At 41.8% G+C, this 12,962-nt stretch overlaps 1 protein-coding gene across 6 annotated transcripts in view; it reads left to right on the forward strand.

Moving 5' to 3' along the window:
- The window catches only part of VGLL4 (vestigial like family member 4), a 148,048-nt gene that overhangs the window by 12,035 nt on the left and 123,051 nt on the right, over positions 1 to 12,962 (forward strand). For 5 of the 6 annotated variants that reach the window (XM_054729423.1, XM_028127376.2, XM_054729422.1 and 2 more), the window contains one exon: positions 3,741 to 3,817. The exons of the other annotated variant lie outside the window; for it this stretch is intronic. In XM_054729423.1, the coding sequence (XP_054585398.1) occupies positions 3,741 to 3,817 (77 nt within the window). The remainder of the gene's footprint in view (positions 1 to 3,740; positions 3,818 to 12,962) is intronic. 6 annotated transcript variants of the gene reach the window in all.

Raw genomic sequence — 12,962 nt, forward strand, 5'->3', positions numbered from 1 at the left:
TTCATCTCCCACCTGTTTTATTGTATTATTACCAGCCCTATTGTCCTTATCGCACACCTGGTTCCTACAGAAGCCTCCTCACTGATCTGCTTCCAGTGACTCCCCACTTCACTCCCTCAAGTCAAATCATCCTCCCAGAACTGCTAAACTAAAGTGTCATTGACATCATATTACCAGCCTGCTCAGGGACCGATAATGACTGCCTGTTGCCTACTACATTAAGTGTGGACCTGTCTGGGTAGCCTTCAGCTCTTTCCTAAATCCACATCATGCTCACCCAGACTTAGCTTCTTCTGCTTCTTAACAAGGATGTTCAGTTTTTACTGGCTGGTGTGTCTCCTTGCCCCAGCCTCTCATTCCTGCCTCTGTGCCTTTCCTCAGGCTGTTGATCCTTGTTGCAGTACTTCCTTGCACCCAGGAAATAATCAAAGTGTGATCCGCAGGTCAGAGAAGGGTTTAGATTTCATAGATTCTGAATAAACTTAAATATCTAATCTTCTATGATGCTAACATACTTAAGGCATATGCTAAAACTGAGGAAGGAAACTTTGATGTGGCTTTTTGAAACACACACATAGATACACACACACATACACACCACTTAAAAATAGATGTTCACAAGGTAACCACTTAATCGACACTGATCTCTATTTTATTACACAATACACATTTTGGATGTAAATTATATTTAGTGTCTTGTTGTACCCTTTTACATTTGTCTGTTGTTATCCCATTTCACATCCTTTAGGTTTACAAACAAGATTGTAACTCCTTAAAAGCAGGGATCATATCTCCTCTTCAACCTCTCTTGAGTACTTTGCTGAACTCAGAATAATTGTGTAATAAAAAATTGGTTGGTTTCATTAATGAGGTTGTAGCAGATGGCAGGTGCCTTGCAGTTGAACCTTAAATACCTAATTTCTTATCTACTACCTACTTTGAACGTAAGTTGCTTGGGGGTTTAGATTTCATGGATTCTGAACAAACTTCAGTATCTAATCTTCTGCAGTGCTAGAATTCTGGGTCTCCTTCTGTATGTCATTTGATATTTTTATACTTTGATATTTTGCTTCTGTGCGTAACACTTCTGTGCATACACTTAAGGCATATGTTACTATGTATCTATTTGGATTTGGAACTTTGAAAGTGTTGTCCTTAAACTTAATGGGGAAATTAAAGAATTGGGGTCTAAATACTGCATTAAGGAGTAGAATGCTTATCATTATTTACTTAAATAAAAATAAGAGACTTTAAACTCAAATCTTGCCTGAATAGGAAACTGGCTTAGGTGAGGAGAATGTTAACTGAGTTCTTGGGAGTTCAGCAGACCTTTTCCTATCCGTCTGCTGCTTTCAAACCTTTGTTTGTTTTCTCCCCTTTTGAACAAGTTTACAAATCCTTACTCACAGGAGATGATCTTTCCTATCTTACACAAAGATCAGGACTGTGAGTATCACTCTTTTTACCTCTGATTTTGCTCATCCTCCCTTGTCTCTGAAAAGGAAGAAATTGACTGGTTTATGACCCTCCCAGTCAGTCTTCCCGCACTTGATCTCCCCTCACAACTTGAGACTTTGCAACCTGTCAGTTCTGCTGCCTCATCCCCACTGCTCCCATGAGAACGTCCCATTACCTTCTGCATGCCTCAGAGCTGTATCTTTTCTTTTTTTTTAATACGTTTTTGTTGATTTTTTTAGAGAGAGAGAGGAAGGGAGGGGCATAGAGATAGAAACATCAATGAGAGAGGAATCATCCATTGGCTGCCTCCTGCACACCCCCTCCTGGGAATTGAGCCCACAGCTCCGGCATGGGGCATGTGCCGTGACCTCTTGGTTCCTGGGTCGATACTCAACCACTGAACCACACGGGCGGGGCCACAGAGCTGTACTTTCAGATCACCCACCCTGCCTTTGGCTTCCCTTTCTGTAGAATGGCTCTGTTCCATTCTCCACGGTGCTACCAGAATGATTTGCACAGAACACTTAGATGAGTAAGTTATTTCTCTGCTCTGAGATTTCAGTGGCTCCTTAATGCACGCAGAAGTCAAGCCCAAATCCTTGAAGTCACAGCTATCAGTCCTTCCAGGATATGGTTCCATCCTGGTCTCTTACTTCCTGTCCCAGTTTGTTTTTCTAGCTGATTTGGGCAACTTGCTCTTAACTGGATTCTGCTTATGTTCTTCCTTTCTGGAGTGCTCCCATCAATGCTCCTCAGAGGCTCAGCTCAGGTTGTTTCTCACCAAAGCCCTTCAGAGTTCATCTATTTCTTTGGGACTTAGTTTGTAGGGCTGTTTGACACTGAGCACATTTTGCCTTAATCCATTATTTCCCTAAGTATTCCCTAAGAGATGCTTGAGGTTAAAAGAATGGCCAGTGAGGTTGGAGCGATTTCGAGTACCTAGAGCTGCCATCCACACTTTGCCCCTTGTGTAAGGCATGGCAAGAAGCATATCAAAAGCACAGGAAGGAAAATAAGTGGCTTAATTTGGTTTATTCCAGTGTTTCCGAAACTTATTTATCATAGAAAAAAATTTTTTTTTCATATCACATCCAGTGCACAACACTTTGGAAAAATACTGCCTTAAACTAGATTCCTTGTAGGCATGTCTTCTCTACAGACTGAAAGCTCTTTGAAAGCACCCACTGGGCTGTGTTCATTTTTCCTGCCTCAGCACCTGGTAGACATTTAATGTTTACTGAATGAAATCACATTGCAAGATTAAGAGGTGCTCTTTCTTTGGATGCTTGAAGTATAAATATTATAAAGAAAAGCTGGTTCGCTACATCTTGTAACTGCACATACATAGTAGGTACTAAGTAAATGCGGAAGAAGGATGACTAAACACTGAGCATCTTTAACGGGATGTAGTTAAGGTATTTTTTAGAAATATGGTGCTAGATAAATTGGTGATAGGTGGTGGTGAAAGTACATACACTGCAATACACGATTTTATCTTATTTTTTTGTTAATCATTAGAGAGAGAGAGAGAGAGAGAGAGAGAGAGAAGAGAGAGAGAGAGAGAGAAACATCGATGTGAAAGAGACACAGATCAATTGGTTGCCTCCCACATGCGCCCCAACTGGGGCCAGGGATTGAACCTGCAACCTAGGCCAGGGCCAAAACATGACATTTTAAAATAAAGGTTCCTATTGGACTTAAAATGCCATTTGATTCACCGATGGAATCCACATAAAACTTGTGATGAGTACAATTCATACATTAAGCTACATGGTCACGCAGAGTCTCTCTCAACTAAAGGAGGTTCAATCTTAGTAATTTTTGTTAAAACTAATAAAACAGCAACCACCACCACCACCACAACAACAAAAATCTCAGACTGGTAGTAATGCTCTGTTCATAGAGCTGCCTTTGTTCCGAAAATTCAGTTTTTACTGGGTATGTCTGTACAGGCATGTTATTACGCACATACATAAACATTTATAAGCACAATTAACATGGGCACGAATATTCATAATATCCCTTCTTTTAGTTCTGACACAAGCTGCTTCCTGGAATCGGCAAGGTTTAGCTCAGTAGACTGAATGGAATTTAACCCTTTTCTCTTGTGCTCTTGAACCTACTCCGTGCAGTGTCTTCCCAGAATGGGAAGAATTTTATCTTCAGGAGAGTGATTTGCATTTTATGGGGGAATCATTCCAGTTGGGAATGACCAGAATTCTAAAAGGGTCTTTCAGATTCTGTTTAAATTCTTGTACTTCTCTCTCTTGCTTTCCTCGTAGGCTCCACCCAGGAATGGAGACACCGTTGGATGTTTTGTCAAGGGCAGCCTCTCTGGTGCATGCTGATGATGAAAAACGTAAGTGAGGCATCTGTGTTCCGTGCTTTTTACCGTGCTCCCTCGTCTCCGGCCCTGTCATAGACTTACATGTTTCTTTACTTGGCTTTGTGGCTATTTGCTGTTAATTTTGGTTGTTTTCCTTAAGAGATAATAGCTTGGCATTTTTAATTTTATTTTCAAGTGCCAGAACATGTCTTTTAAACGTTCTCTTTGGATGCTAGGGCCTGAGCAGTTCACTCCAGAAAGTCCTTTCCTTCCCAGCTTCCTCCGGTGGGGCTGGAACGGGAAGACACTCCCTTACGTGTCTAGAGGTTTAGATAAATATGTGTTGGTTGATAGACAAATTGACCATCAGAGAACTAGAGATGGGAAAAAACCCTCCAGGATCATTCCTGTCATTGGAAGTGTGCAGCACATAGCCTAATGGAAAACAGTTGTGAACATTCCTTTCCCATAGCTGAGAGAGAGCAAATATTTGGGGGGAAAACTTTCTTCATGTGGTGGGGGAGGGGCAAAAGGAGAAGATGATTCCACAATGTGTCAAAGTGATTTTCCTGCTCATCCTAAGGTATATTTATTTTTAAATGTTCTGCTCAAAGTTAAAATTGCTTGCTGAACAATATTTGCAAGAATAACTGTTTTATGTGGGAACAGGGTTGTGTATTCTTTTCCTCAGCGTTAAAAAAAAACCCCAAATAAAAAATATATAAGGTTGAACATTTTTTGCATTCTAAGATCTGACAGATGAGCTACTTTCCAGTTTAGTTGTTAACGAGGTGGCAGCTGGAAGTAAATGTCCTTAAAAATGTAGGGTCTGCCTTTTTAGTAGCTGTTAAGATTTTTATTTTCCTAAGCCTCAGTTTCCTCATTAGTCACATGAAATAATAGCTACTTGCAAAGTATTTGTGAGGATTAAATGGGCTGTTGTGTAGATAGTGCTTACCTTAGCTCTCAACTCCTAAGGGCTGAGGATTGCCTTGCCCTCTTCCCTCTTGGTGTTGCTCTCTAATAGGACTTACTCTAATACCCTAGTCTCACTGTGATATCTGTGTGTCTGCATCTTCCCCTCCACCCCACTCAAGATTATCTTTAGACTAGTGATTGGATAAGATAACCATTAAGGTGTTTCTTGGGGTTTTTTTTTTCCCCTAACCTCAATTTATGTAATTTATATTTATTTAGTTTTGATTGTTGGGAGGATATAACTACCCAATGGTATAATTATTCCTTCCTAAGAAAATTGAAGCTCTGGGATATGCTAAGTGTCATTCCCAAGCACACTGTGCTAGGGAGAGGCAGCTCAGGTTGTAGGCTTTTATCTAAACAACAGAAACTCCTTTATGCCTCTTAAGATTGCAGTAAATGTTACTGACTTGAATAGCTAGTTACAAACTTTGTTAAACACTACAATAGATAATCTGGAGGTTTTTACAGAAGATAGTATTTTGAGTTTCTGTTTTATAATGCCCATGTTTCGTTAGGATTATTAAAAGAAAATACTGTTTATACAAATGAAAAATAGAAGGAATGACCTCAGGGTGGCCCTTTGTACCTTTAGTGTAGAGAGTATGTTTCTTCTCTTTTTCTGTTACCTTCTCAGGTTCTCTCCTCCAGCCCAGCTTCAGGATTACTCTGTTCCGGTTGGAGGCCTGGGCGGTTTCCAGCTCAGTGAGCAGCAATTGAATGATTATGTGTAAGGGGCATATAATGATGGACAAGGGCAGTCCCTGCCTTCATGGAGCTTAAGGACTTATTGGGCATAGACTCCTATGGCTGTAAAATGTGTATAGAAGTGGGAGACTGAATATACTTCGTGATTTAGATGCAGGACCTCCTTGGAGCCCGCAGTTTGGGAGAGCTGTTTGCATAGAAACAGAAGATAACTGCCTGCCAGGAGAGAGAAGAATTCTTACTTTCCTCCTGTGTTGAACACAGCCATTATTGATTTGTCGAGTAAGGATATATAGTTGGCTCTCTGCATCTGCGGGTTCTTCATCTGCAGATACAACCGCCACGGATGGCAAATATTTGGAGGAAATGTTACCTTGTAGTTAGGCTTACAATGGTTGAGTCTCTACTGAGCATACACAGATTTTTTTTTTCTTTGTCATTAGTTTCTAAGCAATGCAGAATAACTACTGTTTAGATAGCATTCAATAATCTAGAGATATTTAAAGTATATGGGAGGATGTGTGGAGGTTATATGCAAATAATATTCCATTTTACATAAGGAACTTGAACATCCTCAAATTTTGGGATCCACAGAGGTCCTGGAACCAATCCCCTGTAGGTGCTAGGGACAACTATCTATAGATATAAAAAGCCTAAGCGACCGATACGGCAGAACGACTGGAACAACCGGTCGCTATGATGCGCGCTGACCACCAGGGGGCAGATGCTCAATGCAGGAGCTGCCTCCTGGTGGTCAGTGCACTCCCACAGGGGGAGCACCACTCAGCACTGCTACATCCCTCAGGGGATATCTGACTGCTGGCTTAGGCCCGATCCCTGTAGAAGGCAGTTGGTCTGAACAACTCAGTGACTCAGGGAAGTACAGGGACTCAGGGTGAGCCTGCCTCCGTGCTTGACTCACCCACTCAATGGTGTTCACAGGACAGACCGTGGTGGCCCAGCTTGTGCATGTGCAGCAGCTGCTGAAGCTCAAGCAGCAGGCTGTGCAGAAGCAGAGGCCATCCAGCCACAAGCCGGCAGGCGGACATCCCCCGAGGGGTCCCGGGCTGTGAGAGGGGACACCCCCTCCCCAAGTGCATGAATTTCGTGCACCGGGCCTCTAGTCTCTATATATAAAAGCCTGAATGACCAGTCGACTGGTCACTATGACATGCACTGACCACCAGGGACAGATGCTGAATACACAGGATCGGGCTCTTTCCTGTCTGGATGGGGACTGTGGGAATCGGGTCAAAACCAGCTATTCAACATTCCCCGAGGGGTCCCGGATTGCAAGAGGGCTCAGGCCAGGCTGAGGGACCCCACCTGTGCACGAATCTGTGCACCGGGCCTCTAGTATACATATAATAATAGGCTAGACTGACCATGGAGTAGACTTTATTCTGGAGTATTCTTCTTTGGACTCCAGTGATTCCAAATTGGTTTAGAAGTGGCTTGGCATAATCCTGGAACCCCTTTCAATGGTTTCAGCTTTTTGGAATAATTTTTTACATCTAAAGAAGAAAAAAGTTCCAAGATGTCTATACTCATTAACATGTAGGCAACATTTTTGAGAAACATTTTAAACTTTTACTATGGGGCTGTATGCAGCACTCGTAAGAGCGCAGAGATCTAAGACCAGGCATTCATTGTATTTTCTATTACTAGTAATTAAGTATGTGAAAAACTCATGTAATTTATAGGCAAAGTTGAGCTTAAAGTTCAGTCTTTCAGGTACATTTCGTAAGACCTATTTGGGCTTGTTCAGCCTGATTGAGCTTTCTCTACAGTAGATTAAGTCTCTCTTAGCTTTTGTTATAAATTGCTCTTACACTTAACATTCTCCTCAACACTTTAAAAAAAACTCTTGTATATGTAATCTGATTTGGGTGTCTGATTCCAAACAGAAAAATGTTCTACTATTTGAGATCAGCTTCCCAACTCATGTAGGTGACCTAAATGACTCTTTTTTTCTTTTGCTCATGGAGAACTGAAAACTTAGGCATTTTTGAAGATGTTATTGTTTTAGCATTTTGAAGAGAACAGTACCTAATAGGACTCAAGTATATAATACCTGATAGCCTTCAGGCTTCATTATGTCTACTAGTGGAGAATAAAAGACATATCTCAATAGTACACTGTAGACCTAAAGTCAATAGTGAAATGGTGGTTTTGTAGTAACACAATAGTCACTTATCTGGATGGCCTAGAAGGAATAAATTTACTTAAAATAATCATTCCACTGCTCATGAGACATTGATTTAATCAGCATCCAGGGTAATCCTGGAAGGCACTTAATGAAAATACGGCGTGAGGTGGCCAGCTTTCCTTGTGCTTGAGGAATCTCTCCTTTCAGTGATCATTAATGCTGGAAGACCCCAGCCCTTTTTTCCACCTTTAGTTTTTAGTAGTCAAAATTGGACAGAATTTGTGGACAGGACGCTTATGCTCTGATGTTTAAAACTACACCTTGTGCATCTTTAGCATGATCCTTCATTTTACTGTGATGTTTACAGAATGTTTTGGGGTTTTTTTTGGGTGCAGATTTTGCTCTTGTATCTTCTGGGTATAAGATCCTTCTTGGATCTGCTGACTTGTACTCTTAGATTAGAATAATTTTAAGAGAGCACCACGGGAAGGAAAGTCTCTTAAAAATGTTGCCTATATGTTCGTAATTATTACAGACACCTTTGGACTTTTTCCCGCTTGATATTGAGGATTTTGATGGAGGGGATAGTACTTTTGATTTGGTCTAATGAGGATGCATACGATCAGAAAAAGCTGGATAAAGTGGGTGTGAGGGATGTGGAGGGGACAGGGGGAGAAGGCGGCTTTTGCAGGTGCTGTTACTGCATCTGTTCCTAGAAATTCGCTCCCTCCTCATTTGGTGAAGATGTTTCAGAGCTGGCTAATTGATGAAGCATAAATAACCATGTTCCTTCCGAGTAAAGCATTCCTAGGAGTGCAGGCTTTTATGATCATGGGGACTGATGCCCAGATGTGTGGAATATTTTCATGTCCTAGCCTATTAATGGTAACATAATGATCAGTTGCACTCACATACTGTTTCCTCGGATTGATTTCTTTCATCCAAGACCACGATGACTTTGTCAGCCTCTGCATAAAGTAAAGCAGTTGCTGGGTGCCCAGGCTACGGTGATTTAGCCAGCACTTTCCTTTGAGCTGGGCCTGCTTTTTTACTCTTCCTCCCCTCCCCTCTCCTGCCTTTACTCTTGGCATCTGATATAGTGGCTTTCAAACATTTTTGACCATGGCACAGAATAAAAAAGCATTTACATTGTGACCCTTGTACTGGGTGACATCACTGATACAAAGGCTTCATGAAACAATACTTACCCTGACTTTGCACAGTGTAGTTTGAATTACCTGTTTTGTTCTTGCATTCCACTTTATTTAAATAAAAGTTGGGTCATGACTCATTAAATTGATATTTAGGATCTACTATGATTTCAGACCTGCAGTTGAAAAACATGATTTGGTTTCATCTCCTTTGTTGGATAAACTTATTTCTGGCTCCTCCCTTTATGTACTGGAAAGTTTTGACTGACATGTGGGCCAGTGAGCCAGAGTATTAGACATGATGGAATTACAGGTGACTAGACAGGAATGACATCATTATATTGTTCCCTTTCAAGAGCACTCGTGGACTGGGCACAGCAATCGTTAGCATACATGACTACTCCACAGAGGCAGTCCCTCTCTATTCTAAGCCTGTATTGTTCCTGATTTCTAGAGTAAGTGCTCCAGAAAATGGTCACTCCCCTTTGGTTGAACCTGTGTAGCTCCCTCTTGTTCCCTAAAGAGTGCTCCTAGCTGACACCAGGGTTCCTTCGGGACTGCTGGTAGATGCTGATTGAGAGGACACCAATATGATCCTTTGTAGACTAATTTGATGGCTTTGGTTACTGCATTTGTGTTTTAATCCCTCATATCCTAGATGGCTGAGAAGGGTACCATGCATTTCCACCATGACAACCACTCAGGTAGTAGTGATTCTCAAAGAGAGGAGGAAGGGATATTTGTAAGCATTCTGATGATACCTTCCCAGGTGATAAATCCCAGATGAGAGCCACCAGTTTAATAGTATTCCTAGAGGAGTTCTGGATGATCTGTATTTTTAAGAAGGAGGGTCTAGATCCTTCTATGAGGTGCTGTAATTCTTTGGCTATCATATGTCCTTTAACCAGATTCACCAGTTGCTTATGTCTTATTTCCTTTATCATATTCTCTCTCTGAACACACACACACACACACACACACACACAGCAGGTCCTCGAATAATTTTGTTTTGTTCAACATCATTTTGTTATAATGTTGATGAAATAGATGCCTAGGAACTTAACTCTTGTTTATATCAATTAGCTTGTGTAAAATTGGTTTTGTTATACATTTTTTCACTTAAAGTCGTAGAACCTACTTATGATGTTAAGTGAGGACTTACTGTATACAGACACACAGATGAATTTTTTTTCAAACATTTGAGAGTAAATGTGAGATATGCCTCTTTAACCCTAAATACTTAAATATATATTTCCTACAAATGAGAATATTCTCTTTTGTAACCACAATATGGTTATATTCATTAAAATGTTACCCTATATAATAAAGAGGTAGTATGCAAATTGACCATCACACCCTCGCACAAGATGGCCAGCAGGGGAGGGCAGTTGTGGGCGAACAGACCAGCAGGAGAGGGCAGTTAGGGGCGACCAGGCCATCAGGGGAGGACAGTTGGGGGGAGACCAGGCCTGCAGGGGAGGGCAGTTGGGGGTGATTGGGCTGGCAGGGGAGGATAGTTGGGGGCAATCGGGCTGAGGAGCAGTTAGGAGTTGATCAGGCTGGCAAGGGAGTGGCTAGGGGGTGATCAGGCTGGCAGGCAGAAGCGGTTAGGGGCAATCAGGCAGGCAGGCAGGCGAGCAGTTGGGAGCCAGCAGTCCCGGATTGTGAGAGGGATGTCCGACTGCCGGTTTAGGCCCGATCCTGGTTTAGGCCCGTGGGATCGGGCCTAAACCGGCAGTCGGACATCCCCTGAGGGGTCCCAGATTGGAGAGGGTGCAAGCTGGGCTGAGGGACACCCCCCACCCCCAGTGCACGAATTTCGTGCACCAGGCCTCTAGTATATATATATATGTAAAGATAAAACTGAGCATAAAACCTTTATGCTTATAGTGCCTTTACAACTTCATAACCATAATATGAGTTTATGGTTTAATACAGCCAATAAAGCTATGATACCATAGGTGATGATCTGCTACAACTGCACCCTGCTCCTCCAGTGGGAGGGACCCCCTGCCGCTGGGCCACGATCGGTTCTCCAATGTCATCGTGCCTGTACTGCCAGGGGTCCTCTGACACGATTTCCCCACCACTGTTACCTTGTGAACTCGTACAAATACTACATTGTACAGGTTATGTGACTTTAGTTAGTTGGCTTCCTCTTAGTACAAATGCCTCAGTTTCATATGGGTTTGTTTCTGTCCTTTTCTCACTGGACCAGGAGGAAAATGCAAACACAGTCACCAAAATCATGCGCCAATGCTTGGTTATATGCTAGGTGTGTGATTCAGAATACACTTAGGTCAGATTTTTTTAAAAGATTCTCATTGAAATAATACAAGTGAACATTTCTCACAGATCCCTGAATATTTACTTGTCTGTGGGCTTTAAGGATTGTGGTACTGTCTCACTGCGTTCTCACAATAGCCCTATTCAGTAGGCATTATAATTAGTCCCCCTTTATCGATAAGGTTTACAAATAATTTGCTTAAGGATATCCTGACTCTGAAATCTATGCTCTTAAATTGCTCTACTACGCATATGCCTTCTCAGATGGAGGTCATTGAAGGCTTGACTGCGGATTTAAAATGCAAACAAAGCCGAAACCGGTTTGGCTCAGTGGATAGAGCATTGGCCTGTGGACTCAAGGGTCCCAGGTTCGATTCCGGTCAAGGGCATGTACCTTGGTTGTGGGCACATCCCCAATAGGAGGTGTGTAAGAGGCAGCTGATCGATGTTTCTCTCTCATCGATGTTTCTAACTCTCTATCCCTCTCTCTTCCTCTCTGTAAAAAATCAATAAAATATATTAAAAAAAATAAAAAAATAAAATGCAAACAAAAGGGAAAAAAACACAACAACAACCCTGTATATGTACTACCTCCACTAATAAGTCAGGAAAAAAGATTTTCATTTGGAAAAGGTTTCCCAGTCAGTGAAACAGCATTTTCAAAGCATTAAGTACCTATCTCTAACCAGCCAAAGGTTTAGGATGGGCAGGAGCCCACATTCAGGAACTGCCATGACTCTGCCTCCTATGTATGTTGATGGCACACACACACACACACACACACACACACACACACACACACACTGCCACAGACCTCTTCATATTGAGCTTTTGTTTCCAGTAAGTATCTCAGTTAAGGAGAGGACCTTGGTTCCCACACCAGGCTGCTTCACACAGTAACGATCCCTCATTACCAAAGTGGTTAAGTACAGACTGGAGGACCACTGTCCAGAGGCATTGTGGAGGGAGATGAGGTGGTGGCTGGACTTGATGACCTAAGACTCTGTGAGCCTTTATTAGACCCTGGACTTGTTCAAGGCAAGGGTTCCGTTCCATATTGCTTTGTATTCCAAGCATGTACCATTTGGTGCAAATGACCAGCCTTTAATAAATATCTCCTGGTAATAAAGTAACCACTGGAGTGAAGGGTTCATCTCTAAGGAATAATTTATTTAGCACTAGCAAAAGTGACCTAGTAGAATTACCACTATTGCTACAAAAATAATGTACACATTTAAAGGAATACTGTTTTCCACTTGGTAATTCTTCATAGATTGCAAGACATTTTATTTGGTGGTTATAACAAGAATCTTTGTGGTAGGCTGAATTGGGGGGGCGGTAATCAGAAAAAAATTAAGCTTGGAGAAATTAAATGACTAATTCAAGGTTAAAATGTTAAAAAAAATAAAGTTGAGGTGTCCCTTCCCCCCACCCCCCAGTGCCCTCATGTGCAGTTACATGTTATGGTCATCAGAATAGCAACTAATAAATGAGTGTCAGCTGTCGTTAGGTAGTGCAGAGTCCACCAGGGTAGGAAATCAGAAAGTCTTGAGGAGTTACCTTCTCTGACTCCCATGTTTCCAAGCCTACTTTTGATTTTCAAAATAAGGACTGAATTTGCTGCCCTTTTTCTAAAGGTTGGAGTCACTAACATTATGCTTTGTGTTTTCAGTTATTTCCCTTTGTGTGCAATGACGTAAAAATATCTCTCAGTAGTAAAAAGGCTTCATAAAACATAAGGTGGGATCGTATGTGTTTATTTAAGACACTCTGTAGGTGTGGTCAGCTGCTTTAATTAAAGTTTGCCTACCAGGGTAGGCACCTGGCATTTAATCAGAAAGTTACCCCTCAGAGACGGCTACTACAAATGTCTGCGCTATTTTTATAGTTTTATATCAGATCAGAT

This window comes from Eptesicus fuscus, chromosome 18 (genome assembly GCF_027574615.1).
Source record: "Eptesicus fuscus isolate TK198812 chromosome 18, DD_ASM_mEF_20220401, whole genome shotgun sequence".
Classification (NCBI taxonomy): Eukaryota; Metazoa; Chordata; class Mammalia; order Chiroptera; family Vespertilionidae; genus Eptesicus; species Eptesicus fuscus.